An 18,584-nucleotide genomic window follows, 5' to 3' on the forward strand; every position below is an offset into this window, starting at 1 on the left:
TCGATGGTCACATCTGTGGGTACGGAAAGTAAATCAAAATGGACATTCTCCTTGTCAATGCAGTTAATTCAAGTGTATGAAATTCAAAACTGGAGTTAAACTACAATGACCAGAAAGCTAACAGTTTCACAAAAAAAAGCATATTCTGCTGAAACAACGAGCACAGTGACTTGCGCATTTGCTTTCTACTGCCATATTATGCCTTTAATGGAGAAGGAAAAATGGGACAGTAAGAGAAAAAGATGGAGGTATCCCAAATTAATTTCATTTAGACATTACACTCAATTGTAATTACTTACTAAACTCTTTAAGGCACTTTGCTGCAGAACATTCAAGATGTATTGTACATTTAGTATTGTACAACTCACCTGTGGGTTTGCCATGAATCTTCTATAAGCAAGATTTGCAACAGAAGATCTAAGTAGGGCCTAAGTTCATAGGTGTAAGAATATGCCACCTTGGGGGGGGGGGGAGGAATAAAAGTTAAATTAAATATCAAATGTGGAGCAGTTTTTAAATAAAGTAACAATGCAGATAAGTAATGCAGTTTGAGATCAAAACTTTTAAATATATATATAAATAATGTTAATCACAAAAAAAGTTATTTCAGGAAAGGAGGGAACAATGTAAACACCTCTTTGGAAATGCACAAGAGCCCCTACTTTATAGCCATAAAAATTATGGAAATTTACCCTGATGAAATTCCCAAATTACTACCCAAAAATTTAAGATACAGAGTAAAATTCATTCTTAGGATACTGATGCAGAGAAAAAGAGATAACACAAAATGGAAAAGAAACAGCAATTTTGTAATTAAAAAAAAACTTTTAGTCATTTGTACTCTGTAGCATTAAGATTTGGATGTGACAACATTGAGTTGATTATGTTGGCAGTAACAGCTATTCTTCCTTTACTACACCCTCTCCAGTATGAGGCATGTGGACAGACACCCCAGGAGTGCATATTCTTCATCTGTGAGGCACTTTTCCGGTTTGTTGCATTGTGGTGAGCCGCAGAAGCTAAGGACAGCTTCCAAGATAATTCCATGATCTTTACTCCACTTCACCAAGTTGCCTTGCTTTAACCCATTGCAAACCTGATCTCCTTTTAAACCAGCTTTCTCTCATGGACCTTGATCATCATCTCCTAAAGCCCTTTCCTAATCCACAAGCCCTGCGTGTCAGAGAAAATACCTTGCAGATGAAGTTTTACAAGGATGGTGCCAGAACTGGAAGACTATAGTTACCAGAAAAGACATAATTGCCTGGGGGGGGGGGGGGGGGTTCTTTAAAAGAAAAGTTGAAAGATACCTTAATAGGGCTGTTTACAATTTAGGAAGGTGCATGACAATTTGATAAATAGAAGTCTTTTCCTACTGAAACAGAGTCCAAAATAAGTAGGCACAAAAGTCAGTTGCTTGTAATGTCTAGCTGAATAATCCTTAACAGTGCTTTAAATACTATATAGTATACAACAACTGACACTGGAAATCCAAAGCTATGGTGAATATTTCCAAAATATTTTAAGACTGAGATGAAGAAGAATTACTTCTACTCAAAGCTTGTGAACCTTTAAAATTTCTTGCCCTTAATATCAGTGAATACAGAGCTATTTTAATTATATTTAAGGCTGAGATGGGGGTTATAGACTCAAAGTTATATGGCCAACTCTTGTTCTTAAAACCGAACATTAATAACACTCACCTCTAGAAATGCAAATCCAAATCTTACTACAGTACTTCTCTTTCTGGTTTGAAAGTATAGCCTTTCTGCATCTACAGTGAATGTCTCAGATACTTAAAGCTTTAACAATGTCACCTTTCAATCTTTTAAACACTAGTGAGTTTAGGTCAATTCTATTCAAATTTAGATTAGATTTCAGAATAGCATGCTCATTAAAACATAGTGAATTTATCTTCCCTGCCAATATTGCAGAGTGCTCCCAATGTGCTCTCATTAAAATCATCTAACAAACGCTTTTGCAAAAAAGGAAATAACATTTACACCTCTCCCAACTGCTTGTTGTACCTGTATGCCAACCTTGAATCATGCATGACCTCTGAAAACAGAGTTTTCAATCTTGTTTAAAAACATGGTGACTTTACTTTTCCAAACTCAGGAAATGATAACTTCAGGAAAGCAGATGGAGTATGGAAAAGATAGATGATTAATTCTATTATAATTTATTGAATTTACAAATGAAATTGGGGAAAGGTGAAATTAATTTTAAATTGAAGCATGAAAATTATAGTTTTTCAGGCATTACACTTCTACCCACCAGAATGTTTTATTGGTTCCAAATTCTTTCAAAAATGTTAGCATATTTCTGACAATGACATATAACTCTGGCCATCATGAACTTATAGCTTCCCATTTATTTTTTTCCCCTGAAACATTAAATTTTATCTTTCCCTCAACAGATGCTGCCTATGGTTAATTTTTTTGTTTTATCATTGTCTTTCTTTAAAACATTTTCAGTATCTGTATTATCGTGCAATGTATATCTCAACTGATTTTGTTTCACCTAATACTCAACATCCAGCCCCACCGTCCCCAAAAAAATTTTTTCAGACCTGCCAGAGGAGTTCACTGAGTATAGTGGAAGAAAACTGTGGATTTTCCCAGCAACAAAAGCGAAGCAGTTTGATGGTCTCTTCAGAATTGCTGCAGTCTTCAATAATCTTTTTCACATAACTAGTTCGTACAAACAGGATATCTGCCACACTCTGCTGGACTGGCATTATAGGCTGGGTCAAATTAGGGTCACCGTAAGGATTTGACAGGGGTGGATTTCCTAAAAGAAAAAAATTATTTATAGGTTTAGAAACCTATAAACTGAATAGAAATGGCTGCAGTTCCATTGTAGAAATAATTAAACTTCTTTTCTCTAAACTAACTTAATTTCTCTTCAAGTCTTTCCACCCTTCTCCAGAAGTGTGCAAAGTCTGAGAAACACATGAATATAATGTTAACCTTATAAAAACATAGAAAGCCTACAGCACAATACAGGCCCTTCGATACAATACAAAGCTGTGCCAAACATGTCCTTACGTTAGAAATTACCTAGGGTTACCCATAGCCCTCTATGTGTCAACACAAACAAGGTTTCAATAAGACCAATTCTTGTTCCTTACAAAATAAAAATCCCATTTGATATAAGCAAAATGCTAATGTTAACTGAGCAATAGTTCACCAATATTTATAGACAATGAAAATACTCAATTTCACAATCTCTCTCTTGGAATGTACCATGACTATACAATATAAAGATTTTAATATTACTTCAGTTACAATGGGTTACTTAAACTAGGAAGCTTTGAAACCCAATTACTCTGTCAAACATAATTCTGAAACATGCACCTGAAAGTAGTTTGTTAACATACTGCAACAGGAACTGTAGGTGTTATCTCAAGACAGGAGATGGATTACTTAATCCAGAGAAATTTCTTTCCTCAAAGGACTGTAAATATTTGAAATTATCTATTCCATAAATAAAGGTATATGCCCAGATATCAAAGGCCAAGGTTAACTGCAAGGTTTACTTGTCTCTGTGCTGAACTGAGGCTGCAGCCTGTAACCAACAGGCTCCTGGATTGGTTGTGAGTGGATTTGCAGATGTAGACTCACTTACATGAACTTCAGTCCTGAATGTTATTTGCTTATTTTTATCATTTGCATGTTTCTTTCCCCCCTACACCTTGGGTGTATGACGGTCTTTTTTAATAGATTCTATTGGATTTCTTTGTTCTCTGGCTGCCTATAAGGAGATGAATCTCAAGGTTGTATATAGTAAGCATACTTTGATAATAAATGTACTTTGAACTTTAATATATTTTGGTCACAAATGGAATTATGGGAAACATTCTTAAAAAGACTGAAGTTCAAATACTCCATCGTTGAAGTGCATTGCCGACTCTACCTTCCATTTCTATGGTTAAATTCTAACACAATTCTTTGAAGTAAACTAAATATGCACAAGCATCAACTCTGGCTGGCATGGATGAGTATTTTGTCCTTTTTGCTTCCTGAAAAAGTTACAAAGATTGCTTACAAATAATCTTCTAGGTTCTGAAGGCACTATTTTGGTCATTATGTTTCTTACCATTAATTGAGGACTGCATGCGTGATGATACATCACAGCAACGGACTAACTGTGATACCACAGCATAAAGTTTTCCCAGTTCAGCATATTGGTATTTGATAGGTGGTCCTGGGCCTTCATCCAGAGCTACTAACATAAACGTTGCAGGAACATTCAGTTTAAGTAATTGTGTCTTTTCTGCCACACCTAGTAAAAACAAAATTTAAGAAACAATGGAACTATTGGCAACGTGCAAAGAAATCACAACATCTGTATGCAGGGAACGAGAGATAACTATTTCTAAAAACTTCCTTTAAACTAGTTCAGCTCAAAATTATTTGAAGATAAGTAAACATGTTAATTTTGAAATTTCTGAAACTCTGTCATGTTTTGTTTGGATAGTGAAGTATTCAGCAAGTCAAGCACACATGGGTTTTTAAAAAATAAAACAAAATGATGAGGTAAATAATGCAGACACAAATTTTAATAAAATACACAGATTTTGATGTACTTTCTTCAACATCCAAAGTCAAAAAATTCCATACAAGGCATGGCACTGAGTTGCTTTAGCATGCCTTTTCATGAAGCCAACAAGATATCACAGACTTTTCTCACCATTTATCATGACTTTTAGTTGGCTTTTTATATAATATGTACTAGATTTTTCCCCTATCGATACTTTTAGACCATATTCACACATGCCATTTATATATTTTTTTACATTTAGTTAAAAGGCATTTGTTTTTGACCAACAGGGTCATTTAGTCGGAATAAATTTGTATCTCAATGATTTCATTTTGATGAAAAATCATTGACCAGAAACAAACTCTGTTCCTCGCTACAAATTTTCTGCATGACAAGTATTTCTTGTAGTTTCTATTTTTAATTCAGTTTTCCAACATGCATCTCAATTTTTGAAAATAAGCTGATCTGCCTTCCTGGAATAACATTCCTTCCCCAAATATCATACAATTTTAATAGCACAGCTTTTGATTAAAACTGTGGGGAAATACAATAATGAAAAAGATAACATGAAGCAACCAATTCTTAAAATACTGCTTAAATTAATTTCTCTTTTGAAATGGGCTTATTATAATACAATGAGACTGACAAGTGTGAATAAAGCCAATTGGCAATAAACATTCAAACGTCCTGAAGTTAAGTCTCTACCACTTTAAAGTTTGTCCCGGGCTTATTTCCGGTTTCTGTGGCGTGAAGCGACTGAGAGTACGAGACCCTCCCCCGGATAGGACGCCAGTCTATCGCGACGTTAACCCCCAGCATTTTTGCCGGTACCCATTTTCAGCTGGGTGGACTGGAGCAATGTGTGGTTAAGTGCCTTGCTCAAGGACACAACACGCTACCCTGGCTGGGGCTCGAACTCACGACCTTCAGATCACTAGTCCAACACCTTAACCACTTGGCCACGTGCCACACACCTCTACCACTTTATTGTAAAGGAAATTATAACATTACATGGTGATTTTATGGTGATGTAATTCAACCACAGTAGAAAGCAACTTCCAAAACATTTTCAAACATCTGATTCTCCCCCCCCCCCAAACTGTGAAAAAGAACATCTGAATAATAATTAAACGCTTTTCAGTCATTAAAAACAATTATCCCATTAGTTTGGCAATTATGCAGTAAAATTGAAAGCACATTCTTACCTAGATTTGCATACATAACAAAGAGATTAAAGTACTGTGTCAAGTGCCTCCCGTGCTCAGATACTTCTCGTCGCAGTAGATTCAGAACAGCTCTGAGAAGGTGATCACTGAGACTTAAATTATCAAAAGCCTGTTAAATAATTAAACAATTATTAACCTGATGTTTTATAAGACACTAAGTACATTCAAATAACATACAACTACAGATTGGTAATACACACCATTTCCCTATCTCTTAAATCAACCCTTTGTGCTGTTATACCTTCTTTAAATGGTCATTATACTCTGACCAAATCATGTATCAAAAGTGTACAAAGCTTCCACCAAAATTGCCCAGAATTTGGAGCAGTACCAGAAGAATGCAAAGTTGCAGATGAAACAAGACTTAAAAAAAAGACATTTAGAAGGCAGTGATCACCGTTGCTTTGTAGACTAAGTATTTTGCATTGTGTGAGGTTTTCAACTTCAGTTACCCTTTTCTACTCTCAGTGCAGTCTCCTCAACATTGGTGAGACCTGACATAAATTGGGGATCGTTTTGTCGAGCAGAATTCCTGTTGGCCAACCATTTTAATTCTAATCCCTATTCCCAGTCTGACAACCACACAAAATGCTGGTGGAACAAAAAGTCTCAGCCCGAAATGTCGACAGTGGTTCTCCCTATAGATGCTTCCTGTCCTGCTGTGTTCCACCAGCATTCTGTGTGTGTTGCTTGAATTTCCACAATGTGCAGATTTCCCCGTGTTTCCCATTCTGACATGTTGGTCTATGACCTCCTCCACAATGTGGTCACTCTCAGGTCTGGGTAGCTTCTAACCTGATGGTATGAACATCAATTTCTCCCACTTGCAATAATTTCTATCCACCCACTTTTCTCTTCTATTCCCCATCCTGACTCCTTTCTTACCCCTTCTCTCCTCCTCACCTGTCCCTCCTCTGCATTCTCCCCAGGTCTACTCTCCTCTCAGATTCCTTCTTCAGCTCTTTAACTTTTCAAACTATCACCTCCCAGTTTCTCATTTCATTCCCCCTCTCACACCCACCTACCTTTTCCCCTCACCAGGCTTCACCCATCACTTCCTTCTAGCTTGTACCCTTTCCCCTTCCTCCACCTTCTTATTCTGTCTTCTCAACCCTTACTTGCCAGATTATTGTACCAGAATAATCTCGGTACAAAACACTGACTCTTTATTCCCTTCCCTAAAATGCTCCCTGATCTGCTGAGTTATTCCACCACTTTTGTGTGTTACTCTGGAATTCTAGCATCTGCAAAATCTCTTACGTTTCTAATCCACAAACCTTAAAACCCTACCATAATCAATAAGAGTCCAATGGTGAAGAGTAGCAACAGGTATGACATTGTCATAAAATATATCCTGGATTGTCAGCTTCAAAATAAATCCAGGATTTAGTTCTGGTTAAATAGTTGACCATGTGGCCCTTGGAATCAATGGTCACACCCACCAAAATTTGGTCCAGTAAAGTTAAGGAACAGCATTTTCAGAAACAAGTTGTTAAAGCTTTGTCAGGTTTGATGTCCATCTTTTCAAATAGTTTAAATTTTACTCTGTTAAATATGCTAGGGCTCCTAAACTTACTTTATTTCATTCCATGATGCAGAAGACAAGCTGACAGGAAACAAATGAAAAAAAAGTGCTGATGCTAAGTTCTGCCTTCGAAATGAGGAATTTAACAGAAAACTACTGCACAAAAGCACACAAAGTATAAAGGAAAAATACAAAAAGTACAAAAATACCTTTAAAGAAAAGCAGAAATTACTGAGTACATACATAGAAGTCAGTTGTTATTTTTCCAGAGGACAAAAAGCTAAAATTTTGTATTTTACTACAAAAGCAAAAGTTGTTACTTTTCCAGCTGTGAATTCTCTTACCTGAGAGGAAGGTCCTGGGGATGTAAATGGTGAAGGGCATGGTCCATCTTGCAATGAAAAATGTGCAATAAATACAATAAGCTTAGCAAATGCACTCCTTACTTCAGTGCTAGGGCACTCCAGAAGGTATTCTGAGAAGCGATTTGGATAGGCAAAAAGAACATTATGTGCAAACCAACAGCGTACATTCTTGCTATGACGAAGCAGGATACACAGTGCATCATACCTGTAAAGGGTAAAGAAGAGGCTTTTCTCAACTGTACATTGAAGACTATAAGCTTAGAACATAGAACTGTTCTTAGATGAAAAACCTGTTCTGCTTGATAGATAACTGCATTGTTCAGCTTTACAGACCACATGGTTTAGTCTCTGATTTAATTCCTAGTCTCCCAACTTTATTTATTCACCTGTGCTATTACAATTTCTCTCAAAGTTCAAATCACTCACGTTGCAGCATTTAACAAGCATATTCAGTGTCATTTGATTCACAGCCACTTGAAAAATATTTACAAAAATATGATCATGGTCAAGTACCTTTAAAGTGAATTAATTTTATTTTCTGTTTGTGTTCATCTAAGAATTCTTACAGCAATACAGTTTTATAATCAAGAGAAAGCAAAAGGCTCATAGTAAGAGACTGGGCAGAGCACAGCTCACCAACCCATGGATTGAGTAAAGAAATCTCTCCTGTAGCAGTGTCATGGAGAAAGCACCAATGTCTCTTCTGACCTTGCAAAGTACCAAGCTTTACTCTAAGATTATATTCAAAGAAACTGTCACAAGCCAAAGAGTTACATTTGAGGTTGTATCAAAATTGAGTTAGTGTTTAAAAATTAATTTCTCGCAATGCTGGATAAAAATAGTTTAATTCATTAACATTAACAATATTAAATTACCAAACTTGCTTATATTATAAGGGTTTGAAATGTTACCACTATGGAATTTACAATTTGTAAATTGATAGACAATGACTTTATAGGAATTATCACAAAATCCTAGCTTTATCAATTCCCCAAGGTATTAAAGAAAATCACACACAAGACAAAAATAAAATCAGTCAAGTTGCAAGTTTTGCATTGGCAAAGGATACTGATATAAATTTTGATTTCAAAGCAAAATACTGCTGATGCTTGAAAATAGCAAGTTTCTGATTTACTTTTCCTCCTCTTAAGTTCTTAAATGAGTACCCAGATTTCAACATTTTGAAAAAATATTGCAACTACTTCAGTTAGCTCAATGAGAATAGACAATGGGTTGCAAAAACCAACATCACAAGTCACTCACCATTCACTTGCTGGACCTCGGACTATTTTCTTTGTGTGAAACCCAGTAGTAAACAAGAATCTTGCAGCAAGTTGAATACTTATCATAGCTAGTTCTTCAGCTTCTGATAATAGATGATCTTGCCCTGCATAAGCAGAGTATGTCAACAGAAAGTCAATCGCTTATTGAAGCACTAATAGATTTTCTTATTTGAACCTGATTTCAAATCCATATTTACATTATTAGCATAAAGATTTTGAATCTATCCTTGAAATCTACAATATCTCACTTCCAGAGCTGAGGAACGGCAATACGAAAAAACTATCTGAAAAATGGGCTCTGATAAAGCAAACAAAATACCGATAGAACTTTACAACAGGCTCCACAGTTGTGCTGATTCATTCAAATACAAATTTCTTTCAGATAATAATATTTACAGCTCAGTAGATGAGCATTAGAAAGACAAGATAGTGCATGGAATGTTTGAAAAGAACAGTTGTTTGCTCCAAGATGGCAAAAGAGCATGACAGCTCTTCCATGGTGCTTTCAGCAGGTCTATGTATACATTATAATGCTTTACTCTTTTAAATCTCAATTTTTTCTGCAACAGCAGCTAACAATGTTCCCTTCATGACGTACAAAAAAGCTGCATGAACTCAGCAGGTCGGGCAGCATCCGTTGAAAGAAGCAGTCAACGGATGCTGCCCGACCTGCTGAGTTCATCCAGCTTTTTTTGTACGTCTTGATTTGACCACAGCATCTGCAGTGTACTTTGTGCTTAATGTTCCCTTCATTGTTTTTCCTTTTTGAACCAACTTGATGTACCAGGATGTGGAATGATCTGCTTGGATGGCATGCAAACAGAAGGTTTTCACTGTATCTTGAATACACATGACAATAATAAGCCACTAGTTTAAAAATTACAATTCCAAAGGCGCCATCCCTTGGAGTGTTCATTGCCTCACATTTAAATGTGCATTAATGACTTCAAAAAGACACTTGACATTACCAAAGGGCAGACTGGTTAAGTAAGAGCTTGATGGATTCAGGGAAAAATGGCAAGGAAAGTTGGACTGATCGACTTGCAAGGAGAAAGTAGAGAATCAACTATTGTTGGGGAGTTCTAATTGCAGGACTGAATGCAACAGGTTTCTGCTGGGGTTAACAAACTAATATTTTTTCATGGGACCAAAGAACTATGTTGACGATTTCAAAATTTGCTGTGCGGCTGATCAAGAAGTAGCAGATTCTCGACTGCAGGATATCATCAAAATTCTGACTTGATAACTACAAAACTGGCAAATACAATGCACACAAATGAGTGGATATCAAGAAATGTGATGGAACAGGGAGTCCTTAAGGATCTAAAAATCTTTGAGAATGTATCTATAAGTCTGCATAAGGGATACTTGGCCTTCATTGGAGCATGTGATCATACCAAAACTATAAAATACTCAGGGTGTAGGGATAGATTTCTGGTCACGATACTACAGTAATTAGATTGCATTGAAAGAGTAAAGAGGAAATCTACGGTTATCAGGGCTAGCTAATTTATAGTTTTCTTTTTTGAAACAACTGATAAAGGTACACTTAATTGAAGAATTTAACAAGGGAAAAAAGACCCCAATTTTAAAAAAACAGGAAGGACCAACATCTTACATTTCCCTCAGCAGAAAGTTTGTAACCAGAAAAGAGGTTCAAGATAATTGGTGTATGCAGGTGTCACTTTCTGGTCTTACCAGTTGGAAATTTTCTATTGGTCTGTCAATTTCCACATTTCTCACTTTTAGTCCATCTCCCAATTTCACTCTTTCTCTGCTTCCTCACTTCCATTTCGAGATGTAGACTGGTATCAAAACCCATCAAGCCTGCCAAGCTTTGTACTACCATGACCAAACTACCTCCCAGCACTGTTCCCTGCAAGCTCTTTTCCCCTTTCTGCCAGGCTCTTTCTGAAATTACCATCTTTTCTCACAATGCCAGAACCTTGCATTCCAATATACTTGCTTCTAACTAAAAGTACTTAACTTTAGCCAACGAGATGCTCAATCACATGTATTTAGTTTTCATGCTGTCATTCTTTCCCTTAACTCCCTTCCTCTAAAAATAATGACTTGTTTCTGCCAGCTCGTTAATGCTCATGCTCAATAAGACAGCCTCAGAAATTTCCTGTACCCCCGGATGGTGACAAATTTATATATTCCCTTTTACTATATGTTGCTAACATATCTGCCTCAGCCATTTCATCAGCCAATTTTTATATGTTTCATCTCGTTCTTTCATATTGAATTTGGGTTGTAAACAGTTCTGCTCTGAGCACCACTAAAAATAACCCTAAAAAACCCACTTCAACTCTGCTTCACATTCCCATTCAGATATGTCCATACATGGCCTCCTCTATTGCCAGGATGAGGTCAAACTCAGGTTGGAGGAGCAACACCTCATATACTGTCTGGGTAGTCTCCAGCCCCTTGGTATGAACATCGAATCCTCCAACTTCTGGTAATTCCCTCCACCTCCCTTCCCCCATCCCAGTTTCACTCTGCCTCCTCCTCCAACTGCCTATCACCTCTCTCATGATTCTGCCCCCTTCAACTACACATAGTGCTATCCCCTTACATTCCTTCTTCACCTCTCCTGCCTATCCCCTCCCCCACCCCTTGATCTTTCCTCTGATTGTTTTTTTACCTGGCACCAACCAGCCTTCTCCTTCCCATACTCCCCCCACCTTCTTTATGGGGCCGCTGCCCCCTCCTTCTTCAGTCCTGACAAAGGGTCTCAGCCCACAACGTTGACTGCTTGTTTCCATGGATGCTGCCTGATCTGCTGAGTTCCCCCAGCTTGTTTGTACGTGTTGAACCCTAACAATAACCCTTTCCCTACATAACACTGCAGATGTTGGAATCTACAACAAAAAAAACTTTTGGAGAAAAATGCATCATACTGTAGCTGAGGGGGAAAATGGATAGTTGACACTTTAGGTCAAGATCCTTTATCTGGAGGTAAAGACAGAGGCTGGAAAGAGATAAATAGAGACAAAGAATTAAAGAATTTGGCTAATTAGGCCACTGTCTCCCATACCATTACAACTTTTAACACTTAGGAGATATCCTCTCCACAGCCTGACAGCTACCCACTCCTGTATAGCTCACTTCTATTGCCTACCCAAGATTTACAAATAAGGCTGTTCTGGTAGACCCACTGTTTTTACTTGCCTGCTCTTTCTGCACTGAACTTGTCTCCTCATATCATTACCCCTTCTTGTCCCTTTTATGTCCAGAACCTTCCCACATACATCTAGGATACTTTGCATACTCTCCATCATTTTAGCAACTTCTAATGACTAGCTCTATCTTCACTTAGGACATCCAAATCTCAAAACAATTTCACTCCTCTTGGGAAAGGGACTCACCATTTCTTTCTAGAACATAGATCCAACCAGTTCCCCCTCCACCGCCTGGTGGAAATTGTCCCTACCCCAAACATATTTCTGTGAAGACAGAAGATACTCAACATTTCCTTGTTCCTCAATATGATTCTTCCTAATTCATCATCCAAGGGACCAATATTCACTTTTACTCTATTTTGTGCACATTTTCAAAAGCTTTGACATTCAGCTGGATATACGTTCTTTGTTAACTCAACATACACTGGGCCCAAATTATTGTGTCTTCCCTATTTTTGATTGTAATTATTCCAAATCTGAAACAAGGCTTCCTTGCTCCAAAAAGGTCAGACAATATTGGTGGAAAGAGAGGCAGCTAAATGTTTCAGGTTGAAAACTGGGTGCTCAAGTGCAGTGAAATATCCATTGTCTATCTTTCCACAAATGCTGCATGATGTCCTGAATGCTTCTAGCATTTTCTATTTATATTTCAGATTTCCAAATATCTGTTTCATTTTCATTTTCATCCTGGATAGCCAAATGAATGGTAATTTGAAGGGTTGAATTTGGAGGGCCTGTGCTATAACGGAACTAGGTACAAATCTATTCTGTTTAACAAGGTAGAAATATAAGCGAGGTAGTTTGTTCCTTCATATGGAGTTTGATTAAAGAGAATACATACAAAAACAAAGAAATGCAACTTCTTGAAAATATTGAAAAAGTCCCTTTAAGAGGTGTTTAAGGAATAATTCAACTAGAAATAGAAAAGTAAAAGCACAAGAAATTCTGCAGATGCTTGGAATCCAAAGCAACACATACGGAAATGAAAAATCCGTTGACTTTTCAGGCTGAGATCCTTTTTCAGAACTGGAAAGGAAGGGGGAAGACACCCCATTCTGACAGAATAGAAAGGTGGAGGAGGCGAAGGAGGATAGTTAGAAAGTGTCAAGTGAAGTCAGGTGAATGGGAGAAGAGACTGGACCATGGGAAAAAGGGAAGGAGATAAGCAAGTGAGAAGCAATAAGATGCCAGAGTGGGGAATGGAAGAAGAGGGAAAACATTTTTTAAAACTGGAGTCGATCTTCATGCCATCAGGTTGGAGGCTACCCAAACAGAGTAAGAGCTGTTTGCTTCGCCACCTTGACAGTGGTCTCATCTTGGCACAAGAGGTCATGGACTGACATGTCAGAAGAGGAATGGGAATAGGAATTAAAATGGTAAGCCACTGGGAAATTCCACTTATGGCAGATGAAGCAGAGGTGATCAACAAAGTGGTCCCCCAATTTATATTGGAGATTTCACCAAAGTAGAGGAGGCTGCATTGGGAGTGCCGGATACTATAGATGACCCCAACAGATTTGCAGGTGAAGTGTCGCCTCACCTGGAAGGACTGTTTGGGGCCCTAAATGGAGATGAGGAAGGAGCTGAATGGGCAAGTGTAGCACATTGGCTGCCTGCAGGGATAAATGCCAGGAGGGAGATCAGTAGGAAGGGATAAATGGACAAGGGAATCATGGAGGGAGTGATTCCTGTGAAAAGTGGAGAGTGGGGAGAGGATCCTTCTGGAGATGGTGGAAGTTATGGAGAATGATGTGTTGAATGTGGAGGCTCACAGATGGTAAGCTAGGACCAGAGCAACATTATCCCTGTTAAGACAGAAGGAAGATGGGATGAGCGCGGATGTCTGGGAAATGGAGGAGCTGCGGCAGCATCAATGGTGGAGGAAGGGAAACCTCATTTTTGAAGGAGGAGGACACCTCTGATGTCTTGGATAAGAAAGCCTCATCCTGGGAACAGATGTGGAAGTAACTGAGAAAAGGAATAGCATTTTTTACCGAGGAACAAACAAGATATCTATGGGAATCAGTATGTTTATAAAAGATTGGTGGACAATTTGCCTCCAGAGACAGAGAGGTTGAGAAAAGGGGGGGGGGGGGGGGGGGGTGTTGTCAGAAATTGATCAAGTAAACTTAAGGGCAGGGTGTAAGTTGGAGGAAAAGTTGATGAAACTGACAAGCTCAGCATGGGTGCACGAAGCAGCACCAATGCAGCCATTAATGAAGCTAAGGAAGAATTGGGGTGCATCGCTGGGGAAAGCTTGGTAACATGGACTGTTCTACGTATCCAACAGAAAGGCAGGCATAGCCGGGACCCATGCAGGTGCCCACACTTTGAGTCTGGATAAAGTGGGAACGTCAGAAGAGAAATCATTGATGGCAAGGACCAGCTCGGCTAGCAGGAGGGGGTGGTGATGGTGGTGGAGGGGAATTGGTAAGTTCTTTTGTTGAGAAAGAAATGGAGAACTTTAAGGCCTTCTTGATGGGGGGGATAGAAGTGGACAGAGACTGACATCCAGGGTGAAAATTAGACGGTCACATAAGTAGAAAAAGAAAATATTTTCAAATGTAGCTCAGGGAACCACCAATGCAGGATGAAAGAATGTAGAATATAAATGAGGCAGGTTGAGCAGAAGTAAGCAATGCAGGAAGACAGGTCATAATTACATTTTTAAAGGGAAAGAGATGAATTGACAGTTCAGGTTCTGTCAGTTTCCTTTAAATATATATTATCAACTTCCACTTTCTTATTCATCCAAAAAGGAGCAGGTCCATTTCCATCAGCTGTAAGTTGACATCACATGTAAAAATGCAGATATGATGATATTGAAGGCTGACTAGTCGTTAAATAAAGAGCAAGGGGTATTAAAGTAAAAAAAAAAGTCTGCACAAGGTGTCACATTCCATCTACAAGGAACCATTTAACTCAACTTCAGCAAAGTTGCTTCTCTATATTAAAATTGGCTAGTTTTGCTCTAGGTTACTTAGCTATGACATTATTTCAGCTTTTTTCTCTTTTGACTAATGTAGTTTCTCATTGCTCTGGGCTGCATTTTACACTTTTTCCATTTCATTTCAGCTCCCCCCCGGACTGGTCTCATTTACCCACTGGATTCACCAGAGTACCCCTGGATTCATTCAGAATATTCTTTGTCTCATCTATTCCTGCAAATTCAAAATAACCTGTTTCTCTTTTTCATAGTTCCAACAAAGGACTTTGGCTTGAAATGTTTATTCTCATCTCTTTCTGCAGTTACTGCCTGATCTGCTTAATGTTATTTGTCCTGTTTTCATATTCCTTAAGGAACGTGAGTGAATACTTTCAGCTTGTCTGGAATGTAGTGCACAAGATAATTAAATTGATTGTTAATCCATCTCCCTGGCAAACAATCATGTCCCCCAGCACCTGCAACCATTGACAACAAAGCATGAATTCTATAGAATGTCCGGCATCAATTTTCTGATGCTTCCCCCCCACCAACAAAAAAAAAAAAAAATCTACGACCTCTCTCACCTAAAAAAAAGGATGTAAGGCACATAGGAATGTCACTACTAGCATGTTACTCTGCAAGTCTCACAGAAGCATGCCTTTGGCTCAAGAATGGGATGTTATTTGGTAAAGTTCAGAGACAAAATTCATAAATCCAACATTCATAAAATGAGTTCCTGTGGAGTCAGAGTAATACAGCATGTTAACAGGCCCTTCACCCTAACTTGCACATACTAACCATGGTGTCCATGTAGCTAGACCCATTTCCCTGCACTTCCCTCTAAAACCTTCCTATCCATGACAATTACATGTTGTTTTTATCTGGCTCAAACACATTCTCTGGCAGCTCATTCCATACACCCTCTTCATGAAAAAAATACCCAAGGTCCCTTTTACATTTTTCACTTCTCACCTTACACCTATATCCTTGCTTATTTTTTTACTTTGCTGTGAAATAAATGTACATTCATGTTATCTATAATACTTATGATTTTATATACCTCTATAATGTTACCATTTTAAGGAATAAAGTTCCAGCCTACTCAACCTCTCCATATAACGCAGGTCCAAGTTCTGTAGTTAATTTTTGACAATCTATTTTCAGTGCAAAAATGACACAACTATTCTTCATGTGAGAATTCAGATAATATGAGGTAAATGAACTCTCTCAGCTTCCCTACTAATAAATATACGTACAAAAGAACTGGGAATTGATTAAAGAATTAAAATATTATAGCACAAAAGGAAACAGGCCCATCATCATTTTGTTGACGAAAATAATTACTAAGCTCAATACTACTTTCCAACTCCCAGTCAACAATGATGCATATTATGGCAAATGGTCATCCAAGTTCCTTTTAAATGTAAACATTTTTGTATCGACCATCTTTTTATGCAGCAGAACCCAAACATACTTTGAAAAATCTTTTCCTCTCTAATTCATCTAGCTATCATATTTTATATATACTTAATTGCTGTTACTGACTGCAAAGGGAAATTGGATTAACCTATCATTCGATTGAAGCCTTCCAATTTTAAACTATTCAGTAGTAAGTTATTGGAAGGGAAAACAGAAGATCAGATTGCTCCAATGGAATAAAAATTGCAGCATGCTGTTGTGCAGAAGGACTTGAGAGCACTTGTGCATGAATTGCAAAAGGTTAGTTTGCAAATGCAACAGGTTATCAAGAAAGCAAATAAAATGCTGGCCTTCATTATTAGAGGGATTGAATTTAAGAGCAGGGAGATCATGACGCAATTTGACAGAGTACTGATGAAGCCACACCTGGAATACTTCATGCAGTTCTAGTTTCCTTGCTTGAGGAAAGGTATACTAACTTTGGAGGCAAGGCAGAGGAGATTCACCAGTTTGATTCCAGAGATGATGAGGTTATCTTATAATGAGAGATTGAGTTGCCTGGAACTACACTCTCAGAATGACTTGGGATATTATAACACATAAAATTATGAAAAGAATAGATGGAGGCAAGGAAGTTGTTTCCATTGGTAAATGAGTCTAGAACTGGGGACTTAGCTTCAAGATTCAGGGAAACAGATTTAGGATGGAGTTGAGGAGAAACTGCTTTTTCCAGAGAGTAGTAAACCTGTGGAATTCTCTGCAAATGGAATCAGTAGAGGCTACCTCATTAAATGTATTAAAGACACAGATAGATTTTTGCAGCATGTGAAATAAGGGTTATGGCAAAATGGTAGGTTGATGGAACTGATTCCATAGCCATAACAGGCATGATCTTATTGAATGGCGAAGTCAGCTCAACTGGCCACATGGCCGACTCCTGCTATTTCTTATGTTTTTATAAACATTTTCATATTTACACAACACATCCTGAAAGATATAGTAGCAGCACTACTTAACTGAAATGACAATATTTTGTATTCTTAAAGGTGCAATGTTATCAATAAAAAATAATGTATACTCACCAGGTGGAGGATTCAAGTAGACACTGTTACATGTTAAAAGTTTCTTAATGAATTGGAAGTATTCCAAACTATACTGCATTCTGTTGTGCATAAATTGCACATTCTGTTTCCGTACACTTCGCTCAATGACAATTGGCATTTTTATCTGGTGTGGTTTAATGCTGATCTCCAGCTCAGAGATGTACTTAATTAATTCATTATCTTTATCTAATGTGTCCATTCGTTCATAAAAAAGGATGTAAGCATTCCACCATCGTTTTTGTCGTCTGTATGACATACGCTTCATCATATGGTCAAACACTTCACCCATGTATTCACCACCAAAACACTGGTTTTTCATCTCTTCATCGTCATCCATTTTGCACTCTGTTACATCACCATCATCAAACTTGTACCACTTGTTTTTTTCACCATCTCCACCATTTCGCTGAATGATATATGAATAGTAATGCCCACCACTGGCTTGACCACTATGCACTAGCACACCAACTAGTCTATATTTAGTGCTACCAGGCTGTTCATTATCTGGCTGGTCATTCTGGATCAACTGATTTTCTGGGTTGATGTCATCTCCTTCCAGTTTGGCAACTCCAGCCACTGTGTATGGTTCCATATCTAGCTCTCGAGGAAACTCAAAATAGTCATTGAACTTAATTGCACATTCCCTTTCCCAGTCATAATCAAATCGTTTGAGTTGAATTGCTAAAACTGGAGGCAACTTCTTTATTAACAAACGCTTCACTGTATCCACCTGAAAAACAGAAAACATTGCATGACAATGGATTTATGAAAATCCTGCTACTAAATATTGAGAAATTTATGCCCCTGACAAATCCAAAGAAAAAACTTGGACAAATCATGATTTGATAATATTCTACCACTCCCACCCCCTCCTCCTGAAGTGGAAGCTCACATTCCGCAGCATTCATTAGTTGTTACCAGCTGTTTCACATATTCGACATGTGTGAAGAGATTATTCAAATAGAAGACTCACAAGAACCAAATTTCATTTCCAGCCTCGTGCAGCT

At 37.9% G+C, this 18,584-nt stretch overlaps 1 protein-coding gene across 4 annotated transcripts in view; it reads right to left on the bottom strand.

Moving 5' to 3' along the window:
• Positions 1 to 18,584, bottom strand: part of usp9 (ubiquitin specific peptidase 9) — a 284,080-nt gene that overhangs the window by 17,730 nt on the left and 247,766 nt on the right. For all 4 annotated transcript variants that reach the window (XM_073045518.1, XM_073045519.1, XM_073045520.1 and 1 more), the window contains 7 exons: positions 17,557 to 18,307; positions 8,925 to 9,048; positions 7,641 to 7,866; positions 5,751 to 5,880; positions 4,102 to 4,287; positions 2,573 to 2,793; positions 369 to 457 (listed from right to left, as the gene is read on the bottom strand). In XM_073045518.1, the coding sequence (XP_072901619.1) occupies positions 369 to 457; positions 2,573 to 2,793; positions 4,102 to 4,287; positions 5,751 to 5,880; positions 7,641 to 7,866; positions 8,925 to 9,048; positions 17,557 to 18,307 (1,727 nt within the window). The remainder of the gene's footprint in view (positions 1 to 368; positions 458 to 2,572; positions 2,794 to 4,101; positions 4,288 to 5,750; positions 5,881 to 7,640; positions 7,867 to 8,924; positions 9,049 to 17,556; positions 18,308 to 18,584) is intronic.

This window comes from Hemitrygon akajei, chromosome 5 (genome assembly GCF_048418815.1).
Source record: "Hemitrygon akajei chromosome 5, sHemAka1.3, whole genome shotgun sequence".
Taxonomy (NCBI): Eukaryota; Metazoa; Chordata; class Chondrichthyes; order Myliobatiformes; family Dasyatidae; genus Hemitrygon; species Hemitrygon akajei.